The sequence below is a fragment of the Hypomesus nipponensis genome, chromosome 8, assembly GCF_054491055.1.
Source record: "Hypomesus nipponensis isolate SF chromosome 8, ASM5449105v1, whole genome shotgun sequence".
NCBI lineage: Eukaryota > Metazoa > Chordata > Actinopteri > Osmeriformes > Osmeridae > Hypomesus > Hypomesus nipponensis.
The window spans coordinates 4,500,764-4,527,121 of record NC_140368.1 but is presented as its reverse complement, the minus strand read 5'-3'; the positions used below and the strand labels follow the sequence as shown (position 1 = coordinate 4,527,121).

General features: G+C 43.1%; 1 protein-coding gene across 1 annotated transcript in view; it reads right to left on the bottom strand.

Annotated features, from left to right (window-relative positions):
* dok6 (docking protein 6) overlaps positions 1–26,087 on the bottom strand; it is a 33,384-nt gene extending 7,297 nt beyond the window's left edge. Inside the window, exons 1-6 of the mRNA XM_084703585.1 lie at positions 25,882–26,087; positions 9,383–9,490; positions 5,573–5,687; positions 3,258–3,377; positions 974–1,163; positions 454–592 (exon numbers count right to left, since the gene is read on the bottom strand). Coding sequence (XP_084559711.1) covers positions 454–592; positions 974–1,163; positions 3,258–3,377; positions 5,573–5,687; positions 9,383–9,490; positions 25,882–25,947 — 738 coding nt within the window. The 5' untranslated portion in view covers positions 25,948–26,087. The remainder of the gene's footprint in view (positions 1–453; positions 593–973; positions 1,164–3,257; positions 3,378–5,572; positions 5,688–9,382; positions 9,491–25,881) is intronic.
* Between the last annotated feature and the right edge of the window lie 271 nt (positions 26,088–26,358).

Sequence of the window (26,358 nt, the reverse complement as noted above, 5' to 3'; positions counted from 1 at the left end):
AGATCCGTGGGATGTCAAAAGGCACTGATCCAAAACCAAACTTGGGGGAGTGTGTTTGAGTACACGTGTGTGTGTGTGTGTGTGTGTGTGTGTGTGTGTGTGTGTGTGTGTGTGTGTGTGTGTGTGTGTGTGTGTGTGTGAAAAGGGTAATTCAAAATCCGAGGGAGGATTCCACAAAACATTGTCTCAATACTCAGAAGAAAGATTAAAACCCCAACGCATACAGACGGCATAAGATTTATTTTCCAAATGCATATTAAGTGGCAGTAGAATCAAGGCTAACCATTCCAGCTCTGTGAAATATCTTATTGTTTCTGGTTTATATATTACCTTGTGTATCTGGGGGGGGTGTCTATCTGTATCCTGCATAAATGCTAGTATGTGTTTGTGCGAATGTGTTTGTGTGTGAGTGTGTTTGTCTGCGCAGATGTGTGTGTGTGTTTTCGCCAGTACCTGGGAGCTCTTCTCCATTTCCTCCATCATCCTCTCATGCTGCTGGGCTATGGACAGGGTGGCAGAGTGGACCCGCTGGTAAATCATCTCCCCCTCCCTTGTCTGGAACGTGAACAAGCCCTCCCCTGTGTCACACATCCTGAAACAGGGAAGGCACACACACACACACACTTTGATCATAAACCGTCTTTGATTACAAATGTGCAGGTGCATACAGGTGCGCTGCGGTGAGCCAGACACACACACACACACAAATACAGACACATAGCCTCAAAGGCCTACAGACACACACACCTGAACAGACAGCTGTCATTTCATTGCCAGAGGGCGTCGATGGCACATGCTGATATCCTGGGATGTTTAAAGTTCCAAAAATTCCTTTAAACAAGTTACTGACATACACTAACTCGCAAAGTTTATAATAGTAACTAAAAAATAATAAAATAAAGCATGTGAACTATTCACTGTACACGCATGCACGAACTTACACACACACACACATAAATGAACACACACACACCTTCCTGACTCGAAGGTGAACCAGGTCGAATCGCGCCCATATCGCCTTAGGGAGTTCAGTGGCCACATGACCAGTTTGACGCGGGCATTGTGGATGTCCCATAGATAGATGTTTTCGTGGGTGATCTGCATGGTGCACTCCCCATAGATGTCCAGGTTAGGCGTGGGCATCAGGTAAACATTGAAGCGCTCTGGAGCGAGACACACAAGAAAAGGAGAATACAGGAACAGGAAGAATCAAATACTGTAGATTTATTTCAGACAGAAAATTGACAGGGTACATATCGATCTGTTTGATGAAATTCTATAAACTTGCCATTCTAAGGCTAACCTGCGAATAAAGGAAGTCATTTCTGAATTTGTTATTCCAGTGCAAGGCCAGAGATGAGTCCTACTCTGTAACATGGAAAGAGTTTTACAGTCATCCAGGGTTAGGAGTGTGAATGGAGTATATACCCTAGTAGACTACTCAGAGAAGACGACAGAAGCCTTTACCATGGCAGAGTTTATGTAAAAAACATACACAATATCTGCACGTTGGAGTTCTGCATGACGTGCTGCTTTGTTGCGCCACTGAAAGTAATGGATCCAAGTTATTTCAGTACAGATTATGTATGTCTTTAAGGATTAAGCATTAACATTGAAACCTACTTACATGAGTATGAAATTCATGAATTGTTGGGATAAAACAGTTTCCAAAAAAGTAATGAGGCAAACAGAAAAAGTTGGAAAAGTCATAAGAACATGTAAATTAAAAAGTTTTTAGGACTGCTCACTGCACAGCCTCAAAAAGGTATTTTAGTTACAAAACTGGCTTGGAAAGATACCTAACCCTCAACCCCCTATCCTCCTGTGTGGAGTTAGGCTCTCACTAGAGACAACAGGCACCAGGTGTCTGACTCTGAATGACTTGTGAAGGTCACAGTTCCGTTGCTAAGGCAAAGTGTAGAATCCGAGGCATCGTCATGTTGTCAGTAGCCAACCCCAGGGCCGCAGTACAAATCTCAACCCAATCAATTTAAACAGGCTCTCTGAGAGCACTTCATAATCTAAATTAATGCCTGCTAATTACGCCTAATGTTTCAAAATAAGCCATGTGTCTGGGGCGCAGCGGAAATGGCGATGTCACAGCGAAGGCTATTTTTAGAGTGACAGAGAAAGAGAAAAGCGAAAATGAACTTGATTTAATTATCGTCCGCTACTGCTCAGGGTTTCTAATTGAAATGTAAGGAAAAGCAGAGCCTCTGGTTCCTACCTCAGTTTTATATCTTTCTATCTTGGTCATAAAGATTAGAGGACTGGAGAAGAAAGGAGATGAAATAAGGAGAGCAGAGGAAAGGAGAGAAAGGGGAAGGAGTGGTGAGGACAGGCAGGGATAGGAGAGGGATATTACTTTCTAGACACCCTTATCTCATTTTGTTATGAAAAGAAATTCTTACTGTATACCCACTGTTGTTAAATTAGTGGGTAAAAGTTTGTGACTAGCATTTACTGCTGATAAAAATTAAATGGTTTTGTTACTATAGATTCTGCACATTCAAAAAAAATAATAATAATGTCTAAAGCATAGTAATGAAAAAAGGATTAATTGTGCTGCAAGAAAAGACAGAAGAGACCATGGGTCTGTTTTCTTTTTCAATTACACTTCTTTTTCATTTTTCTTTATTTTCTTTTTCCTTCCACAGCGAAGGTACAAATGACACAAAGCCACTGCGGTAGCCCCCTGCCCTGAGTCCTCCTGTCGGTTTCCTGGGTGGAGGATGTGGGGAAGCACATTTATTTCTCATGGCTTTAAGAGCTATAATCTCATCCATCTCTGTGACACGCTTCATTATGAGGGAACCCAGTGATGCACAGCACCTCTCATTAGGCTTGGAACACAGCCCTAGCCACAGCCAGGAACCTGTACACTCTCTCTCTCCCTCTCTCTCTGTCTGTGTCTGTCTGTCTGTCTCTAACACACACACATTACAGTACACACGTTTCATGCACTTGAACAAGAGGGCACGGGAGTCAAAATACACACACACACACACACACACACACAAGCGCACACACGCACTGACAAAACACACGCACACACAGCGAGATGATATTGACATCGCTCCCTGCTTGCGGCGACTAATTGGATAGTCGTTGCTGTGCTCAGGCAGGCCTTAGGGGGGTCTGCGTAGCATTAACACGTTTGTCTCTGGCTCTAAACACTGGCTGGGGGGAGGAGGCCGGGTGGAGGCAAAGGCTGACCCGGAATGGCCCGCGTTAGCAGGGCCTAACTGGGCACTCACCGTTCTGCTCCCTCTGTGCCCCAGCAGCCAGCAAGTCCGGCTCGCCCAGGCTGATGTCGTTCAGACGGCTGCCCAGGCACTCCACGCACAGCAGCTTACACCAGTCCTCAGCATCCAGCTCTGCTCACACAGGACAGGCAACACAGGGTTAAACCAATTGCAGATATCTGTGTGTGTGTGTGTACTATAGGGTTTCGCGCCTGCACGCCAGCAAACACACACTTAGAGGCACACACACGTGTGCTCACATGAAAACACACACATACAGACACTAAGGAACACGCACACACATAAACACACAATAAACACATAAATCAAACAAAGATCGCGGCAAAAAATCCAGAGTCTGCAGGACATGAGTACAGGTAACCAGAAGTGTAGAAAAAATCTATGTGATTGATTCAGGTCTGATGAAAAGAGGCAGGCAGTTCATGAACACAAAACGGCAGATGAATGCTGAATTTCCTCTCTGTTTTCTTCTTTCTGTTCTCTCCATCTCCTCTCATTGCAGTAGCCCTAGTACAACAACACCGTCAAAAGCTGATGGTACCAAAAAGCTCACGGCTGGAGATCAACCGACAAGACAATCAATAGCCTATTATCCAAATTGAAGGACGGGCCAAGTTTTTCTGTTAGAGAACATTTAATTGGAGAGATTTCTCTGTGAAAGAAATAATTAGCAGGACAGAATTCTGTCTCTAAGACTGTAAGAAGCAACCTATTAATCCAACTTGACTGTCTCAATAATCATTTTGTCGCCCACTATGCAAAACCACCAGGTTTCAGACGTGACATTTGCATTAGGATTCAAATGTTTAATTGTCTACTGAACTCTCAAGTTGCACAGCAGAAAGTTGTGTGTGAATAGCAGTTTTTTTTTTAAGTATATGTTTACAATGGGAAATAAGATCTCCAATTGTTTTGTGTGAGTTTTGGTAAGAGTCAGTGAGGTATGAAATGAGGGAAGCGTCAGACTTGTTTATCTTTGTGCAGCTCCTCCACCCTGGCCCCAACGGAATTCTGGGATATGTCACTGTGGCCACTGATGTGTACAGAGATGCATGTGAAAGTGAAAGGATGCCACAATGAGCTTGTGTGTGTGTTGCTCTATTTTAAGACACGCACACACACACTCACACACCATTGCTCAATACACTTCCATATGCATCTCTGTTTCATTTGTGATGTCCCCAGAACTGGTGACGGTATGTTTCCTCCCTAGACCTCTCTCCCTCAGACAATCCCTCGAACACACACACACACACACACATACACTTTTTGGGCCGCTGAGTGGAAAATCGTATAAACAAACACTTCATCAGTGAGGCAGTTTCTCTAGTGGATGGGATGATGCATGACAGGACTGGAGAGGGTGATTGCATGTGAGTGTGGGGGGTAGAGAGAGACAGAAAGAGAGAGAGACATACAGGGAAAGAGAGAAAGAAAGAGAGAGAGGTGGAGAGAAAGAGAGAGACACATAGAGAGAAAGAGAGAGAGAGGCGTACAGCCATACTTAGGGACTGTGGGAGGGCCAGAGAGGGGGGCAGGAAGTGAAGGACCCTGGAAGGTCAGCATGCTACATGTGGTGGACCCGGGATGGATAAGACCTCCATATGGCTCGGGGAGAGAGGGGGAGAGGGTGGAACTGAGGCCAGGGAGGGTGTGTGTGGAGAGAAAGAGAGAGAGAGGAGTTCACTGTCCTTCCAGTCTCGTGAGATGCTGTATATTTTAAGAGTTTCAAACACTTGTCCTACTTTGTTAGAAACATGAAAAACCAGGTGCCTAATTAAAGAAAGTTAACTTGTGTTGTGATTGTTTACTTTCAGTAAACAACAGTCTGTTTTTCAGTCCGTTTTGTAGTTTAGCATTACTCAGTCACAACATTTTTCTCTTTTAATAAGACTAAAACAAAGGTAACACTTTACAAATACAAGGCTTAAGGTAGGCTCCAAAGGCAGCCTGGCACATTGCAGACAATTCAAAGGTCATAGTTCAAAGGCAACAGCAATAATTACAGTGTGTAATTTGGCTTGAATCACATACTGTAGCAAATTAATTCTGTAGTACCTGGAATGGGAAAATCCATAATTCCAGTTATATCTCTCCTTCTTAATAAAGCAGAAAATGAACAGAGTTGGATAAGCTCCAATACTCGCCCCTCTCTCTCTCTCTCTCTCTCTCTCTCTCTGTCTCTCTCTCTCTCTCTCTCTCTCTCTCTCTCTCTCTCTCTCTCTCTCTCTCTCTCTCTCTAACTGTCTCTCCCTCCCACTCCAGCGGATTAGCTTCAAGGTGATAAACAGGGGGCTGTTGCTTACCTGACTCACAGGCAAATGTCTTGGACGTCTCATCGTAGAAGATGATTGCCACCGCGTGCTTCTTGGTCTCTCTGGGCATCCTGGTGATGTTCTTAATGCTGTGAAGCTCTGTGATCTGAGATAACACAGTCCAAACATTACCTCCACAAGTAAGCAGCAGAAGGAAAAACCTAGAAGAACACACTGTCTTGACTCGGAGTTTCCTGTGTGCTATGGTCAAAGTTAAAAGAATGAGTTAAGACAAAATGAAGGCATGAATGAAGTAGTCATTAGTCATTAGTGAGACTACAACTTGGTGTTGGGCTTGTGGAAGTACAAATGCTTCGTTACAGTAGATTTTTCTGGTATCAGAACGACCAGAACTATACATTTTCAATAAACTTGAACACGTTTTTGTGTTGTGTGTGAAAACAAGGTTTCTGTATTTTTTTTTTCAAAACATTTTTTATCGAAAAAAAGGTTCAGATTAAAACGTTTCTAAAATAAGTTTTCGAAAGAAAAAACAAATGTAAAAGAAGAACTTTCAACGTTTTTGTGTCGTGTTGTGCGTAAAAAGAAAGTTTCAGATTTTTTTTTTCCAATAGGTTGGAAAGCTATTGTTGAAAAGCAATAGGTTGGAAAGGCCCCTGTAGGGACCTGTACAGAAGAAAAAATGACACTTTTTGGTCTGCAGGAGAAACTTTCGCGTACGCACGAGAAAACTTTTTTGTCCACACGAGTTACAGTTTCCGGTGAGTGGATGGCATTTCCGGTTTCATTGCCCTCATTCAAGACACAGAGAGCATCATCGATTATGTGGTTCATGTAGGCATAGCTCTCGATACCCGTCAACCAGTTTGAATGGTTTTCAGTGGGACAGATAGCAGTAGTCTACCAAGTAGATTTACAGCAGCTTTCTGTAAATTAACACCATTAGGTGACTGGTGAGTTGTATCGTTAACATGTCTGCTACTGTTTTATTATTAACATGTAGCATATTTATATTTACATATAGGCCTAACTGTTTTGGTAAATGGTGTTCCGGAGAGTTCAGTTCCCCTGTTCCCCCTGATTTCCCCCGAAATCATCACGTTTTCTCTTGATGCTTGGTTGAGTTGAATGTGATATAATCGTGTGTGTTAGCTTATAGGGTAAGGTAATAGGCATAAGGTAATAGTCAATGTGAAGTACCTGTATCCACTGCTGTGCAGGGGAGGTACACTGCTGTAACACACTAAAGAGGAACAAATTGCAGCTCACAAAATACAGTATTTTTTTTTTTTACTTTATAGTATATCTGTGAAATCTCTTCAAGGATTCCAAAATATCACCTCACTTCAACATTGAAACCATTCGTTGACATTTGTAACTACAACTACACCTCAGCTCAATAGCGAACAATGCCATCAAAAGCATCTAAATCATTTTACAGCAGGATTGATTGGTTGTATAAAAAAAAGAGAAGATTACAATTCATTAAATATCGTCTGCATTCATTGGCCATTTGATTCCACAATGTGCTCAGTGTTCTCTTTGCCAGAGATAAGGACCATTACAATATTGTAGTTCCAGCTCCCAGCAGTGGGCACAACGCCAGCAGGTTGGGAATAAATGACGTGGGCTGTGAGCCCATACAGATAGTATAACCTTCATGTTAAAGCCTTGAGCCACGACTGAACAACACATGTAGGAACAATAGATTTTTCTTCTGTGTGTTTGCAAATATTATAGCTAATATTACCTATTTAAAATAAGCAACTGTGGTTTAGAGGGAGTTAGTCGACGGGGGATATTATTCTGAGACAAGTTATTATTTTGGTTTGGCTACTGCATTGCCTTATCCTGAGACTCCTGATACCATCAGAATGTTTTCCATGTATGGAAGTGGATGTGGTGAAAGAGAGAACACAATTCAAACAGACAACTGCCAGCAGAGACCAAATCAGCAGAGAGGGGATGTGTGTATTATCACTCTGCTATCTCATTCGTTTATGAGATGTGTGTGTGTGTGTTAGAGTGTGTGTCTGTGTGTGTGTATGAGGGTATGAGAAAGCAAGATTTGAGCATTGTTTCAGCCTGCAGGGTTTGGCTTGTTGCATAGGGAATCACTAGTGATGTCCTCCCCCTCTCGACCCCTGTTCTTTTCCCCCACTTATCCCCAAACACCCAGTTACTATTCCACAGTTTGCTTGTTAAGTCGTATGCACTGCATGCTCATATCTGTTCACTTGAACACAACGTCTTCTGTCTGTGGCCTTCTTGTAGAGAGATCTTCAAAAGGCAGAGACACAGAGAGAGGCAGCCAGAGAGAGGCAGCCAAAAATCAATGATTTCTCCGACCATTTGAGTCCTGTTCAAAAAATATTCAGGAACCATTCAGCCATGTAAAGAAGTACACAACCACACATCAAACCACAACAACAAATGTAGCCCATTCTGTTGTTTTATGGAATCAGGAGAGTGGGTGAGAGAGAGACAGAGAGACAGAGAGACAGAGAGAGAGAGAGAGAGAGAGAGAGAGAGAGAGAGAGAGAGAGAGAGAGAGAGAGAGAGAGAGAGAGAGAGAGAGAGAGAGAGAGAGAGAGAGAGAGAGAGAGAGAGAGAGAGAGAGAGAGAGAGAGAGAGAGAGAGAGAGAGAGAGAGAGAGAGAGAGAGAGAGAGAGTGGCCTGTGATTCCTCTCCAGTTTGGCTGTTTGAACAAACTCCCTCTGTCAGACGGAACCTTGTCTGATCTCTAGAGCCAGGCATTACCAGGTGCACTGGTGCATGTGTGCAGTCATCGCTCACTCCTCTGCTGTGTGCAGAGGTCCCTAGAGGGGGTTACCACACCTTGGGAGCCCCTCTCTGACAGCATGATGCAGTGCAAGAGCCCAATTTCCCTCACAACGTTACTGGAGATAGATTGTTTAGGTCTGAGACCCTAACCTAAATGTTATCAAGGGGCTTCATGGAAAGCAGAGGAAAATCAGGACTCCAGTCTGAAGTTTTCTGCCCATGTCTCACCCACTGCGTGTCTCACCCACTGCGTGTCTCACCCACTGCGTGCCTCACCCACTGTATCACACTGTAAGACGAGGCTGTGCGACGTGGTCACGGAAAGTCTGACTTGTAATTACGGGAGTATTCGACAGCCTGTTATGGGACATTAAGGGCTCTCGCACAATGAAGTCACATCAAAAACCTGTCAAGAGTGGCTATCTAAGACTCCATCTTCCCTCATTACACCAGTACGCTTCTCGCAGTGTAACTCATATAAGATAATCTGCCTCTGCCTTGATAATGAGCCCTAATTGGGGTATTTTCAAAGGACTTAAGAAGCGGGGAGAGAGATATTATATTCAGGATTATCCTCCTCAAAAGGAGAAAAGGCCCCAGAGGAATGAGATAAAGTTGCAAATGTCTTCTAATGGATTCTTAACTGTATTATCTGTGTCCAAAGAGCAGCACTTTCATATAAGGACAAAAGAGAAAGGATATTTTAACTTCTGTGTAATACGATTATCCGGTAACACAAGAGGTTTTCAAAAATAACAAAAGCATCAAGAATAAAGAGGCTTTTGAATCATTTTTACGTAATCAAAGTGAAGGGTGTGACTATATTGTGATGGCTGGACACCAACCAATGACATGGTCAGATCAGTTCAGAGACATAAATATGTATTTATCAGACCCGGGGCCACCTTTATATCAAGCTCCTTGTCACGGGTGTCATGATCTCATACCGTATCATTCTGACAAACAATGGAGTGAACTGTATGGAAAACCATGCTCGAGTGATTGACTGCATATTATAGTAAAAGAGAACTTCAGTTAAGGAGACATGGTGTTTACCTTGTGAAAACTCCTGAAGTAAGCTGCTTTCTCGTCTGGATACTTCTCTAACCGCCTGGGCCCTTTGCTGGAAGCCTTCTTGAACACCAGCCAGCACCTCCTGAAGATCTGCACACACAGAAGAATCATCCAGTCGCAGAAATCACAACCCCTAATTATTCGAATCAGACAACACAAACTCCCAAACCTGAAACAACAGACTCAAATCACCTTACTGTAGAACACCAAAACACAATATTAGTACACTTATGATACAGTATATTAGTAGTATGAATATGTTAGTCCTCTCAGATATCAGAACCAACCAACATTATGGCAATCAGAAAACAGAACAAAACTATGGACATCATCCTCAACAGAACACAAAAACCAGGATCCTCAATTCTGTCAGAAGCAAACATTTAAAATGAAGCAGGATCCAGTAATTTCTTTTGAAACCCTAACATAATTTTGATATGAACATCATCCTCAACACTATATTCATTAACATCATCCTTATCAGAACCCTATAATCATTAACATCATCCTTATTCAAACACTATAATCATTAACATAATTCTCATCAGAACACTATAATCATTAACATCATCCTTATCAGAACCCTGTAATCATTAACACTATCCTCATTCGAACACTATAATCATTAACACTATCCTCATTCGAACACTATAATCATTAACACTATCTTTATTCGAACACTATAATCATTAACATCATCCAAATCAGAAGCCTACAGGTAGAGATCTTGGTGGTGATAGTATCTGCAATGTGTGCAGGTCTCTCTCTTTCCCTGGTGCTTAGACATCCATCAATGCCAGTGTCTAGTCTGGCTGTGTATTCATCTTGGCTACCATATTGAAATTAGTCAGGCTACAATGCATGGACAAAAACAACCAGTGCAATACCATAGGTACCAAATAGAGTTAATTCATCATTTAAATGCACTTTGAAAACAAAACATTTCAACGATTTCAAGCAACATTTGGATGGACAATTAAGCAGAAGAGGAAAAGTATCAATTCAGAGAATTGGAAAGGGGCAGAGAACAAGAACAAATGGGATGAATTTAAATGCTTTCTCCTTTTAAATGCTCTGTTCTCCAAATGGTTATTTCTTTATCTATTGCACCAAGCTCATTGAAATGTTCATCCACGCATCACTAGATTAATAGCTCACCAAGCAAACAAACAATTTCCTTGTGCTCAATTGAAACCCAACACAGTTTGAGTGGTGTCATCTATTTAGTGGCCTGATCTACCTGTGTGGATGGCCAGGATTGTTGATGCAAAGATAGGTCAGCAAATGGTGACAAGCATGGAGCTTGCAAATTGAACCAACTGAACCATATGTAACTTTGGTTTTAACAAAATCGTATGTTAGCCATTTCATCCTGGCTGGACTGGCACTCTGAACACACATGAATTATTTCTGGATGCTCTTCTCAGCAGGGCGTTGATAGTCATTTTCTTGCACCTGCATTTCTCTAAGGTGTGGCAGCTTACTGAGTATTGATTGGAGGACCAAGATCTGGTCCATTCTCGTCGGCAGGGTCTTAGGGCTGTTGATACACACACGCACGCACGCACATACGCACGCACACACAGACACATACACACACACACACACAGACACAGACAAGCTCTGTGTGCCAAGGGGCCACCTCAAGGTCAGAGAATGAAAAGAGACACACGCACTTAGATTCAAGAACGCTCTTTAACGACCTCTCCACTAAGTTGTCTCCCACGTACACATACGCACAAACCCTCAAACACATCGACAACCTGTCAGCAATGGCAGAATATTTTGTCATGGTAACCTATCATACAGGCTTTTGCTATAAAAAATCACCTGAAAAAGACTGTCAATCACAGCATTTTCAGGTTTTATATATCTCTGATGATGGGTCCCTTCCCTTGTATACCTAGGCGCTATCTTTCCACCTACATTATTATAAAACCTCGATGGCACCTGAAAATAGCAGGCAACCGGAAAATGAACCACCCCCACTAATAGTGAATGTCAGCCAATAAGCAGACAATTGCGAAATGCGGCATGGTGCTGTGAAGACAATCGTCGAACACCTTATTAGCCCTGCGTTATCACGGCCAGATCTTAGTGACGATCCCCTTATTTCCTCTTATCGGACAGCTGATAATAATCTGCGTGATGTGGGATTATCCCTGTCTGCATAGTGCGGGGGTAGCAGAGAACTGGGATTAGCTTGTTTCCTCAGCTGATGTACTTCACAAAAAAAGGAAAACGAATGACCTGAACTGGGCACTCTCGGTTAATTGACTGCGGAGGGTTTCCAGGGTCCTTATCTATCTGCCTTGGTAGGCCCCCCGGTCCTGTTGACGGCCAGGCCCATTATACACTGCAAACAAAACAGACAGGAACACAGCGGAGCTGGGAGAAATCTGCTCCTTGCCTTCCTGTGGAAACACAGATTGGAACAAAGCAGCCATTGCTTCAAGGACCATCTCGTTTCCTCTCACGACTACATTTGTTAAATGCAAACAATGGTAAACAAAAATCCAGAGGGCAATGCAGCAATCGGTGAGGTAATGGATGGGATCGGAGTCTGTACTGATTATGTTCAACACATCTCCTATCTGAGTTCAACAAACAAAGAAACCCTGAATTAACTGTTGCTTCAAATCCACTATGGGGAGAGAAGAGTAATTCACTCAGAATGTGCACAGATTAAGTAATTATCAAAGTACAAAGGAAAGCTTGCAGAGGTAGCTTCTGCATAATAAGAACAAAAGGGTATGAATGGGAGGGCTTAATTTTGTCTGTTCCACAGTTGTCAAACGCTTTTGTCAGTGAGGTCCTATCCTCTGTATTCTAGAGGGTTTTATTCAGAGACACTCTCACACTGATTTTAATTACACCAACGTGAATGAAACTCCACTGCTGCTGTGTGAGTCATCTGCATGCTGGAACATTCTTGTGAGTGTTGCTCGGCGCCGAACAAAAAGAGGTTAGTTCCCAGTAAGACACAATAATTATCAAGACAGAGCTGGTGAAAATATAATCAGCGTAATCTGCTTTGCGCTGTCATCTGATTACCATTGTGTAGAGGCACCAGCCTTTTCCTCCCCTCTAATATTACACTTCATGCACAACCAGAAACGAGCTGTGTCACTTAATAGTATCATAGCTATTCCGAAACTGATACGATTCAATATAAAAAAACGTAATTTTTTAAGCCCCTTGTTTAAGCCCCTCTATTGGCTGACGAATATCACATGCAACTAAGCGCTTATGTGTGTTCAATACTGGCACATGATGTAGAAATCATACAGTTTTGTAGTGGTGATCTTTCATAACCATACCAACGTACTTCGAAAAAAATTGACATATTCATTCAACATAGATTCCCAATGCACCAGCCAATACACCAGCATAAAGGACTGTACGCAATCAGTGGGGGCTTTATTGGACCAGCTTCACAACAGGGTTCAGGGGCTAAAGATGGACAGTGCCTCTCTCTCCCTGCTCTGATTGCATGTTGACATCTGAATGTCTGATTAACAACTGGAAGGCCTGTAATTGTGAGACAGACTGCAGACTCCTAGGCTGGCCTGACGTTTCCAATCACCACCCTCTTCATCGCTCCTTACAAAGACAGGTCAAATATGCCATCCATATTTGACTGCAGCTTTGGTTTTTAATACAAATGCATTTATACAAACACAGGATTTCCAGCGTTCTGAGCCTAGGGGAAACTAATGTCTAGTCACAAAGCATTCATGATTATGTATTCATAGAAATGGTCAGGGCTACCACTTACAGCTTCAAAATAATCAATTGAATCCTTAAATTTGAACAAATCATTATAGAAATCCCCCTGAAACAGAACTTTATACCACTGCGTGTTGCGTTGATTTTATTCTTTGGGACGTGCATGCTTGTGTGTGTGTGTGTGTGTGTGTCTGTTCTCCTGAGTACAGCATGTCCTATGAGATGTGAAAATCATGTGTGCACAGGAGCATTCGTGGGTGGGTTTGCTTTGCATGTTTTTTCTTCAGCCAACAGGAAGACAAACAAACTAACACCAGCCAGCTGTGTGGTATTGAAGGAGTTTTTTTCTCACCTTTAAGATAGTCTGGGTGTGTGTGTGTGTGAATGTGTGTGTGTGCGTGTATGTGTGTGTGTGTGGGGGGGGGGGGGGGGGGGGGGGGGGGGGGGGGGGGGTACCTGAGATGGCAGCTGCCAGGCTAAGTGTTAGCTCATTAGCGCTTCAAAATTCACCAGGGGACGTAGTCATGAGTGATAGAGATGTACACGGTAAAAAGAGAAGGAATCTAAAAAAAAGGTTACAGTGGTAACAAAACATACATTTAAATAACGCAGTCTACAACTACACATTTACATTTTTTAATTACAGTAAAGAAAAGACCACTCACATCAGCCATCAGTCATTTTCTAAAGGGACACCATACACAGAGTCCATTCACTTCACAGAATGATGTCATTTCTGGTTTATGGAAGACATGCCTAGTGTTTCAATAAAATATAGGGCACACTCCCTCACCATGATATTAGTCACCATTTGAATTAGCATAAGTAACCATCAAAAGACACGAAAATGATTCCAAATGACAGGTTGCTTTGGGTAACCGACTAATCAGAACGGATAAAAATAACCAGAGCTCTTGGAAGTGGGGGACAGTATTCAATATTGAAATATAATCAGTGTTTCAGTAGGATATGCTTACATTCATCTCATCTCAGTTGTGGCTCTGTCCACTGTCTTAAAGAGACACTGTTGACGTTTTAAACTTCAAAACTAATAAACATACTCAGCAGTATTGAGACAATGATGTAAAATGACTTGGTGACAGTCTGCTACATAAATACTGTTGAACCACAAGGAGTTCAATCTAGCAGAGAAGGAAAGGATAGCACTGTTAGAATGTTGTGTGTATGATAATCACTGTTCAATTAGCATCATATGTGTGGGTAAATATGTAATAAATAGCAAGCTGGGAGGCCTGTGTCTGTACCTGTGTATGTGTTTTGTGTGCGTGTGCCTAACGTGTGTGTGTGTGTGCGTGTGTGTGTGCGAGTGTGTGTGTGTGTGTGTGTGTGTAGTTACATGGTGTGAGTTCTCTGCCTATCAGGAGTGCTCACTGTTCCCCTGGTAATAATGAGTGCTGATGGACTATGACAGACCCGAACCTGCAATATCAGCTGCTGGTGCCGGCAATCAATTCCAGCCAGTGTCACGGTGTCCATCTTCATAATTTGATTTGTTATACCGTCAGGCAGTTGGTACAGCAATCATAGCAGTGATCCCACCTCACCCCACCCTCTTAGGACCATTTCTACATTCCCCCAGTAAATGTGATGACTAAGGGGTTTCGACTTAATTGTACCCTGCTCCCTCGTCTCTCCTTCTTTCCCCTTCCCTGTACACCTCCACCTTTTGCTCCCTTCCCTCCCTGGTGTCCCCCTCTTCAAACACACCCTTCTCAGCCCCCAAAATGTTTGGACATCCCATAATTTTGTAATTCGCCCCCGACTACAGCTGTTGGCGGGGTAGTGAGCCTGCCGCGTCCCAGTTAATCATAGATTACTTTATCTGGGCCATTCCAAATCCTCATGTGGAATGCAGTGCTACCTCAGCGGCAAGTCCTTGCAGCATTCCTCTCTCTCTCCTTTTCACGGTCTCCTTCTCACCCTCTTCTTCTTGCTCTCTCTTTCCCCTTATCCTCCTTTCTGTTCCACTCTCTCACCATCCCTCTCTTTTTCTTGATCTCTTTTCCTCCTTTTCCTCTCCCTTCTTCCCGCAGTTCCTCTCATTTCCCCCTTCCTCTCCTCCACCCCAATCTTTCTCTCTCTTTCACTATGCATGGATAGAGAGATCCTCATCAAACATTCATGGGCCAAACTAGTCCAGGAATGTAACACCAAAGATCTGTCATGGTAGCCCCACGGTTCGTTAAGAGAGAGCGGACTGGGTCCTGTGTTAACGCCTGAACGCCCTGCCCTGTCTCACCTGTCAGAGTCACTGTATGTACCTGCTACTGTATCGGGAAAAAGTGGGATGCAGTGCCACTCACTCACTTCTAGCTGATGTCAAAGGATGCGATGTGTGAAGGTGACAGCTGTGTCTCACCTCAGGCACAACAACGATGTAGCAAGCATAACACCAGCAACACAGCTGCTATTCATGGCAGTGAGAGAGACTACTGTGAAAAGGATGAAGAGTGACAATGAGAGAGGGAGAGATACAGAGACAGAGAGAGAGTGAGAGTGAGACAGAGAGAGAGAGAGAGAGAGAGAGAGAGAGAGAGAGATAAAGTGAGAAGGAGAAACAGAAAGAAAAAGAGGGAAAAAGTATGAAGCAGCAGCTGTGTAGAACAGGCTGCATCAGAAGTCTGGCACAAGCATCTCCTGCAGTTGGCACTCTTGCCTCACATTAAGCATCATGATAAATTATGCTTTTAAATAGGCCTTATAGTCAGAGGGCAGTGAATAGATTTTAACACTGAACTTAACAGCACATGGAATCCAAGGCTCTGTAGCCTAAAGGGATCCATCTTTCCCTCACCCCTTGTTCACCCAAAACTTCATCCAAAGCTTTATGCTGATTGGTTTGACACGTACAGTAGACTATGGACCTAGCCACACAAAACAGCCTCAGCTCTCATACAAATATTTTTGTGGGAGAAAGCGTTTCACCTGGTTTTCTTGTTACCACGTCAGCAGGGGATGTTTGACCTATGTCGAGCACCGTAGGCTAAAGCAGGGAACATTAGTTAAAATGTCAAACACATCGCAGATCTGCGAATACAGCCATGACACCCAAAAAAGCGTACTTAAGCACAGGACAAAAATAGCAGCACAATTATTCTGAAGGAGATGTAGGTCAATATTGAAGTTTCTCCTTCTCCGGTGTGCCAGAGTGAAGAGGGGATGTTTCGGTGTCGCTGCTGTCGGCTCCAACATCTGCCCTGCAGGACTCGGCAAGCCTGGCTGTCACAAAATACATGATTGATGGCCAGGGTTCTATCACGGAGGAAGCATGGACAACTGTTTGACATTAAAGTCGGGGGAAAAGACAAAACAAAGGGTGAGTAGCACACCACGACGGGCGACATTTTCCTGTGACACCTGTATTTTACTCTAGAATTTCATCCAGTTTAATGCTACTCCCGGTTTTGGGTTTGATGGATGCCATCAAACCCACCAGATGCCGACTGGTGATATACTGGTGATAAATATATATTTCCTTATTGGACCAATGATTCCAATTAGGATGAACAAAGTTAGCTTGAGTGCTACTGGCCATGTCTGTCCTGATGTAAATACAATAAAAATACCTGTAGGCCTACAGTGGAAGGATTTTGCTCTCAGTCATCATTATGACAATTGCCTGCTCTTTAAAGCGTCTCTTATCCAAGCCTCTCAGCATTACAGCTTTAGTCAGCAGTCTGGGTAGAGAGAGAGCAATTTCCATTTAATCTATCTACAAGGATGAAGCGTTGTGTTCACGGACAATAACACGCAGACAAAAAGGGGATTTGACTATGCAAGAATAACCTGTCTGACAGTGTGCACAACTCTAGCACTGTCACAGACACAGGCCAAATCATCAACTTTAGGGAGATTGGCCATTCTTTCCTATTACAGAGTATTGACCAACTGACAAGCAGCACTCAGAACCTGTGAAAAAGGAAGAAAAGGATAAATCTACTTCCTCCTGTCCACATCCTCAAAGGTCTGCATCTAAACTGCACAATGAAGGTGTTTTTTCTTTCTAAAATCAAAACGTTGCACTTGGTTGCTTTTACCATCTCTATATTAGCGGCTCTTCTTTAACCAAAGACAAATTAGCATGTGAGCTACACAGGTGTGTTTTGGTTGTTCAGGGACTATAGGCCGTGTCCCTCTGAAGGGACCCATAAAGGCCTCAAAGGGAGCGGAGGAGCTTCTAATAAGGGATGAAAGGGACCTTTACTGAGATCATTGCAATCCAGATACACCACTTGACTACTTTAATTAACATTAGCTGACCACTTCATTATCATATAAATATAGATTTTGATCTGAAGGTTGAGCAGTTGGGAGAATAATGAACAAGATGTTCTGAGGACACTTTGTGGAACATTGCTTTATTGGATTATCATCAGAGACTCTTGAGAGTGGTAAATCTCATGCAATGGTTCAAATCTCCCTGAGGATTAATTCTAAAGAGGTACTCTACTGATGTTTGGGCTGCTTCTCTGGTGCATTTAGCTGGTAAGCTCGGGCTGTGCCTGAAGCGTATTTCTCTTCATCCTAAAGCAGATACCCATGTCTGCTGGAACTAACTAGATTCAGCCACAAGCTCTCATTTGGACGGCAAATCAAATTATACACTGTGGAGTAAACACATGTGCACAGGGGGGAAAACACATTGTAGCATTTTAATGTCAAAGGAGGTGTAGAAATGGAGTTTGTCATATTATTTTTGTCTCATTTCCACTCAAAGAACAAACTCCGTTGGAATAAGAGGCTTGTGATTCAGTGTCACTGTATGCCTCAGCATGAAGTCATTGAGGAATGCAATTATCACTTTGCCTAACAGACTATTCACAAGAATGAGATGGAACAATCTGAAACAAAAGAAGGCAAAAAAGTGGGATTTTCTGCAGTACAAAAACAGCCTTTTGCTGTATAGATATAACCAGTACCTGGTACAACACCAGCTCCAAACAAGCCTTGATCAAGTTAGCTAAACACTACGTCCATACTAAACTTTAGATGATTTCCACAAGGCTTAATTCACAATTCTCTCCATATTGCACACAACACACGTTTTTCAATACAAAATGTTGTCCAGTAACCTCATGTTTGGCATGCATTTTATGTCTGAGGAAGTCCTTATTTTCTCCATTATGCATCATGAAATATTTTTTCGTGGCACCGCCAAGGTTTTGTGCTCCATTTACTATATCCCTTGGCAGACCTGTTTCAAAATTAATTTCTTAAACAATAACTCTTGAGGAAATATCAAAAGCTGTCTACCAGAAAGTGGATCGTCTTGCAGTGCGACTGCTCAGCTCATTAGAAGACAGTGCATCTTATAAGAGCACGCGGCACGGCACCCTGAGTTGTTTTGCTACAGTATCTATTGTTCTCAGTTAGACAGGTACCTAGTATGTCATCCCCGGTTCATGGAAATAAAGAAACTGTCACCTTCTTACTATTAAAAGAACCTCCAGAGAGATATAGACAGACAGACCAGCTGTATGATTAGATTGCTGAGAACTTCCATTTTCAGTTTGGACAAAGGTTCACCCTGAACCTGGTTGTTTTTTTAATTAAATTTTTGTTGACTGTTGCAGGAAAGGGGCATTTGTGAAAACATTTAAAACAGTACCCGACGTGCCCTTCCTCTGCATCACTTCCTGTCTACTCTCTTGTACCTGTGCAAGTTCTACTCTTTGTACAATAATCTCTCAGTGGCTACAGCAATTTATGCCAATTACATTCTAAATTGTGTAAAGGAAAAAGGAAAGAGGGCGAGTGAGGAGAAAATAATGATTATTTATTAGGATGTGTTTCTAATAAATAGTAATAGTAAACGTATTCCTTCCTGATAAAAGCAGCATTTTCTTCCACTATGGTTCTTGATTGTTTACCCAGAAAATACAAAGCTTTCCTACTGGCAGTCTAACCAACACACAAACACACACACTCACACCAGGACAAGGTAGATCTGAGCCTAGAGGAATGGTCTGAAGACTAACGGATGGAGAGAGGACAGAAGGATAGAGCAGAGGTGTTAATGGAGTTATGATAGCTTCCTTCAGGCTCTAGATTTTATAGGAGAATCTCAAGTGTGGCCACAAAATATATAATAATACCGCAGAGAATCATAAAAAACTTATCTTTGAAATATGAAATTGTCATCTAAAGTTGGATCTAGACAGGATTGAGAAGGGAAGGGGAGATTCAAACTATGGAAAGATCTCTCTGTAAGTCAACAAAGAGTCAATAACAGGGGGTAAAGAGTTTACAAATGTAAAAGATTGTCATTTTGAAGAACATCCTTAAAGTGCATCCTTAAACATCCTTAAGGTGATAACTAAAACTGTACATCTATCTATGTGTTTCTTCAGTTTTTTGTTGTTGCTGTGACAAGCAGCTCTATAAATCCCTATTTTGGTCAGCCGGTTAGTCAGTCGGTTGGTTGGTCAGTCTCCGGTTCACCAATCACCTCTCTTTGAACTTGACTCTTATTTAGTGGTTGGAAGATAGGTGATTTGATCATGTCCATTTGAGATGAATGAAAATGTGCTGGCTCCCAGCAAATCCAGAGCATGAAAGTGGCAGCCGAGGTGACAGGAGGTATCAATGCAAAATGATTAATGTCACAACACGTTCGTCTTGGGTAAGTAGGTAAAGGGTTGGGGGGGTTAGAGCGAGAGTGTGCATGGGCATGTGTGTGTGTGTGTGTGTGTGTGTTGGGGGGGTTAGAGCGAGAGTGTGCATGTGTGTGTGTGTGTGTGTGTGTGTTGGGGGGGTTAGAGCGAGAGTGTGCATGTGTGTGTGTGTGTTGGGGGGGTTAGAGCGAGAGTGTGCATGGGCATGTGTGTGTGTTTGTGTGTGTGTGTTGGGGGGGTTAGAGCGAGAGTGTGCATGGGCATGTGTGTGTGTGTGTGTGTGTGTTGGGGGGGTTAGAGCGAGAGTGTGCATGGGCATGTGTGTGTGTGTGTGTGTTGGGGGGGTTAGAGCGAGAGTGTGCATGGGCATGTGTGTGTGTGTGTGTGTTGGGGGGGTTTGCGAGGTCAGCGTGTCTGCCGGGTGGGATTGGGGAGATTAAATGGCATGGTGATGTGGAGGTTGTCCTGTCTGTCCTGTTGCTGAGCTCTGCCTTCTCCCCTCCATGTGGATTAGGGATCCCTGCACTTTACAAAGCAGCTCATCAGAACACACAGGCTCAACACAAAGCTGCAGCGTGGAGCTTGATGTTACGCGTCGTCAGAGGATTTCAGAGAGGGAGGGATGGGGAGAGAGAGAGGGAAAGGCAGTGAGAGAGTGAGAGAGAAAGAGATGCTGAGAGAGAGAGAGAGAGAGAGAGAGAGAGAGAGAAAGTGAGAGAGGAGCAAGAAAATGAGAGAGAGAGGGAGGGAGGGAGGGAGGGAGGGAGGGAGGGAGGGAGGGAGTGAGGGAGTGAGGGAGAGAGTGAATGAAAGGGGGAGAGAGAGAAAAAGAGAGAGGGAGAGAAAGAGAGAGTCCTCTGGCATTATGAAAGAGGCAGAGAGTAAGAGTGTAATGACACACACAATGGTGTATTGTGAGTACTGGTCCTACTATAGAGCACATTACTTAATCAATTCCGCCTTAGACATTGCTAACTGCTAATAGCAACATTTGTCCCTGTTCTGAGTAAAAAGCTTTTTTGATAATTAAGTACAGCGGGGATCAATGATGTGAAATGTTCAAGTGAGGTTGGGGCAAAGATTTATTTATGAAAGAAGCTGTATAATAGTGGCACATTTTTCACTGTGAATAACGTTTGCGCTGTTGTTCCCATTTCCTGTGAGATGCAATTCATCAGAGCCAATCAGAGCCAGCAATTTGTCTTCTGGCCTTTGTCTGATAGCAACTGATGAAAGTGAAAACGAATGGCCAAACAAACTGCACACAACCTTGCATATTTGTGAATTAATCCACTCAGTTCAACAACATCTATCAGGAACAAAACAGAAAGTAGGCTACAGAACTTTCAGCCAGAGCATCCCACAGTATAGACACCTCTGTGATGATACCTACAAACAAGACAGACTACTGAAGGAGGATCGTGAATATGCCCGCTATGTCCTGCAAAAATACACAGCCGTCTCACAATTTATCCCTTCTGAGTTCTGATGGCTTATTTTAGTGATTAGTGCCACTTTTGCAGCGCTCTGCGAGCACAGACACTTCCCACTCCCTCTCTTTTCGGTCTCTGTTTCTCCTTTCAGATCGGCTCGGTGTTTTAATAAAATGGAGTCTCTGTCTGACGCCTCAGACTCCCCCTGCGTGGCCCTATGGTCAGAGCCGTAGGAGGTTGGGGATCTCCTGACGCCCTCTATTCAGGCAGGCCTGTCAGCGCTAACAGTGCAAGCCCACAAGGGGCCAGATCCTATCTTAAATGGCTGGGCCATCTTTCACAATAGGGACATTGTTCTGCACTTCTTCCCTGCTCTTTTGTGGGTCGCAGTGCTGTGCGTCAACAACAGTGAGTGTAGCCACACTATGACAATACATATTCCTCATGTACAGTCCAGTGATCTCTCCCAACACAAACCTCCCCTTGTGAGTCACAGCCCCCCCACCCCCACCCCTGCCCACCCCACCCCAGAGAACACAAAAGGAGAACGGTTAGGCAAGTTAATAAGAATGGTGGGTGGGAGAGAGTCAGTAAGAGAAGGAGAAATAAAGGGAAAAAGGGAGAAAAGGAGATGGGAAGGGGTAAGTCAAGCCACCAAGAACAGATGGACCCTCCCTGTTCTCCTGAAGATAACGTTCTATTCAGATGCTACAGTTTGACCAATGTGGACAGTCTAAGCCACAGTGCAACATGGTGCAACATGAAGGAAGTTGGGCAGAGTACATTTATCAGAATGGACTCGACCGACATTACCACACAATCACCAAGCGTCCAGAAATGAGGTCAGATTAAATAGAATGTTGCCGTCGCTGTCGCGTCAGCAGTCTCTCATTTTCTTTTACTCCAGTTCTCAAGTTAGGAACTTTCCCAGTGCACAGTAAACATCTCCCAGTGCATTTGTGTCAACAGACGCACGTCCGAGTGGTTGTCAGTCTGACTTGCAGGAGACCGGAGTCAAATGGACCACCCTGTGCATTAAAACTGCAGCACCATGAAATTTGTGGAGTAAATATATTCACTGTCTGACCTTTTCAATTTACTGCAACCACCTCAAACTGTGAAACACGGACCTGGATTCAGACTGACACACAAATTACTCAAAGGTCATGTTATGCCTCTTTTCAAGACAGTCCACCCTTCCTCCGATAATATCTGCCATTCCTCACAGAAACCGAAAGGAAAGGGGGACAATGGCAATATCCTCTGCCACCGAACCTATTCCTCACACTGCACTAGATCTATCTTTTTCATTACATCCGTGTCTCACCACAGTTTTATCATATTCTCTCCTGTCGGGCCACTCTCGATGCTTTGTCTTGTATGCATATGCAGTCAGTCAGTCAACACAGTTTAGGTAGGGTGATGGTTTAGGATACAAAGCTTCAGGATTAGATTTAATTGCGGATGCACACGTATCTGTGAGCAACAGATTGCTAGCTTGTTGTCTGTGTGTTTTGGAACCCGTTCTTCAATGTTGGATCAGTACTTGCGAGAAACAGTGTCGTCTGAGATAGAGAGAAGTGCGTGTGTGTGTGCGTGCGCGTCCAAGAGGTGATGCGCTGTAGGGGTTTGGCAGTGTGGGCAATGAATAGGTCGCCAATCCCATTTCATTTAATCACTCAGCTGTCCATGATTGTCAGAAAACAGAGGTGACGTATAAAGAGGTGGCAAAAGAGAGAGAGGTGGAGAGGGAGAGAAAGAAAAAGAGAGATATAATAGAGAAGTAATAATGGAGATAGGTGAAGGGAACAGCGTGGGGAGTGCGAATAGAGGGGAGGAAAATGGGGAGGAGGATGAGAATGAATAAGAAACTGATTTTTTGTCCACACCAAACAAAACGACAAAGTGGGCTGAAGCAGGAACCAACCAGCTAGCTTCCAGGTCAAACAACCGATCAAAAAGGAATGGAAGGAGGCCTGGCAAATTCTGGCTATTAACACCATGGATACATTAACTAAACCAGACACATTCAGAGATGTCAATGAGCTTGGCCAAAGCTTTTGTCAGCAGCAGTTATGTTCACCAAAAATATCTAGTATATTATAAGACAGAGAAATATAATGGATGAAAAATGTAAAATAGTACAATATGAAGCAAAATGTCATAATATTGAAAGGTCAGTGATATTTGCCTTGATGCCTGATATTTGCAAGACCTTCCCCGTACAGCTGCAATTGACTAAGAATAAAACCCACTTAATAACACAGATGTAATCTACTGTATGTTACATACATTTTAAAATACAGTCAGACAAATGTATAGATATCAATTGCATGTCTTCTAACATAACACTTAGCCTTGTGGTAGTGGTGGTGGAAGAGGACGTCTTAAATAGACATGAAGGAACAAACTAAATCTATCAGAAAGGAGACAAATGTGAATGTCTGATTTAGCTCACCTTGTCATATGCATGTTAGACTAAGCAAAGGTGTCAGCGAACATGGTATAATTAGAAGCTGAAATTACTGTCTGTCTAGAAAAATCTTGTCAGTGAATAGACTGTGTACCCGTGTATCACTTGTGGCCGCACAGACACACAGACACACACACATACAGAGACACACAGACACACACACATACACAGACACACACACATACAGAGACACACAGACACACACAGACACGCGCACATTTTGTACACATTTGTGTTGCTATTCTTGTAAGGACTCACAATTCAAAATCCTGTGTAACAAACCATAACACTAACTTTAACACTTACCTTAACCCTAACCTTAATGTTGATCTGAACCCTAAACCTAAACTATCCCTAACTCTTAACCCAAACTCTTGATGTAATTCTTACCCTAACACTTATTCTAACCCCTCTAAAACCAAAAGTACTTGGACTTGTGAGGACCAACTCAATGTCACCACAAGTTAGTCCTTGTTTTACTATTCTTTAGAGGACTTACAAGAATAAACAAGCCCACACACACACACAAATCCATGCATGCGTGCACGCACACACACACTCGTGTACAAAGGCACAAACAAATTCAAACACACACAGGCAACCCCATCTCAGCATGGCATTTCGATGATTAAATGAGCCAGAGAGGTAAGAAGGGTGAAAAGGACACAATAAACATGTTGTTTTTCTCCAGCTCCACACATCGACAAACAGCGTGAAGTGCAGGGGGGGGGGGGGGTGGATGAGTGAGAGAGAGAAAAAGAGGGAGAGAGAGAGACAGAAAGGGAAAGAGAGAGAAAGCAAGAGAAGTAAACAGGGACAGAAGGGGTGAGAAGAGAAAGACAGAGAGAAATGTTGCGAAAGCGAGAGGGGGAGAGAGAGAGAGAGAGAGAGAGAGAGAGAGAGAGAGAGAGAGAGAGAGAGAGAGAGAGAGGGAGGAGACAGCACAGATAAGACCTTCACCTCCAGCACTGCCAATCGGTGTCCACTCTGTCAGTAGACTACAGTGTATCTCTACATCAGACTGCATAGAGGAAATATTAAGCCTCCTATGTGGCTGTGTGTGCTTCAACATCCAGACATAATTTACAGTGATTACATGGGATTACATTTTTTTTTAAGAAGAACAAACTACAGATTTCAGATTACACACAAAAAGAGTCACGCCTTAACTCAGTGCCTTCAGAAAGCACGGTTGGTGATGCTCGGGTAGGCTGGGATCATTGTCCTTCACTGCAAACATCATCCAAATACAGCAGCTTTCATTTATCATTTGAAAGCTGGGGCTTTGTCATCCAAAACCAACCACACGGTTTTATGAATGAGTGAACAAAGCAGCCCGTGGCAATCTAAGAATGACAGGCACATTCCATTCTGATAAAACCTCTTTTTGCCCAACTGACATTCTCGTATTAGATCTCAAATATACAGCCTTGTATCTTGACCAGCAGCACCTGCTGTCACTCCAGTCATATCTCAAACTATTTTCCTACAAGCCCTCTGAATTCACCATCAACGTGACAAGGACAAACTAGGGGAACTGAATAATGAAAAGTACAAATACAGGTGATGCATGGTAATATAGACGCTATCCCACAGAACACTGTGACATGTTAAACTCCTACATGAGCCTGTGGATTACATTGCATTGCCTACTGTACTTTAAGCAGATACACACAAGGCAAGTTTAACTGTGCCATGGCAGTCCAATGATTAGCCGAAGTATAGGGCTTCAAAATCAATACATGCCTGCTCTCATAGTACAGTGTTAATCACAATATTTATGATACATGTAATAATATTTACAATAATAATATATACAAATGTATACAATTAAAATCAGTTTCCCAAACACAACAAAGTTATAAAAATGCATCCCCTGAATTAATGAAAGATGGCACTGTAATAGTACATGTTAGCACGTGCTATCGACGAAGGAGAACAGTATATTTAGGACAAGCTATACAGGTTATGTACTGTATAAATACTTAGAATACATTCCTTGCACAAAATCCCCACAAAAAATCAGTTATGAAGGGAAACTTCACTATGTTGTTCTGTTCTGTACTCCCTCTTAAAGAGCCACCCACAGGACAACCGCCTATAGAGCAATTAAAGCACCAAGTTAGTCCAGCTGCTCCTGAAGCATCTACCACTGCCCACACATAACTGAATACCAGCAGGCTATCTTCAGTAACATCCAATGCCACTCACCCCCAGTTTTTTACTCCGTATTCTCACGTATCCCTGTTTCACTATATCATTGAAGTTAGAGGCCATGGTCAACGCCCACCGTTACTGCCCGGAAAAGTAACCTCCTTTTCGGCAAAGAAGTGTCCTCAGAGTCAGTCCGACATCCAACACGATACACTGTTGGCAACCTGCTCTGCTGTCAGCGCTTGGGCACCCGGCTCCAGCGGCGCGTTCCATCCGGGAGTAGGGAGATACCATTCGTCAGCTGGTTTAGTTCAACTGAGAGAAGCGCTTCCTGGATCACACCATCCCTAATCTGCAGGGGGCAACACGAGTCTGATATGCGTTGAAATGGTTATCACTGCACTTAGCCCAAGGTGTAAGTATCGACATAAAATATAACAGTTAGGGACAATAATGAGGGATTTGTTTTTATTCATTATATTTTTTGCTCACAGTAAACAGTTGAGGGATGACCTGGTTAAAGAGACCTGGTTC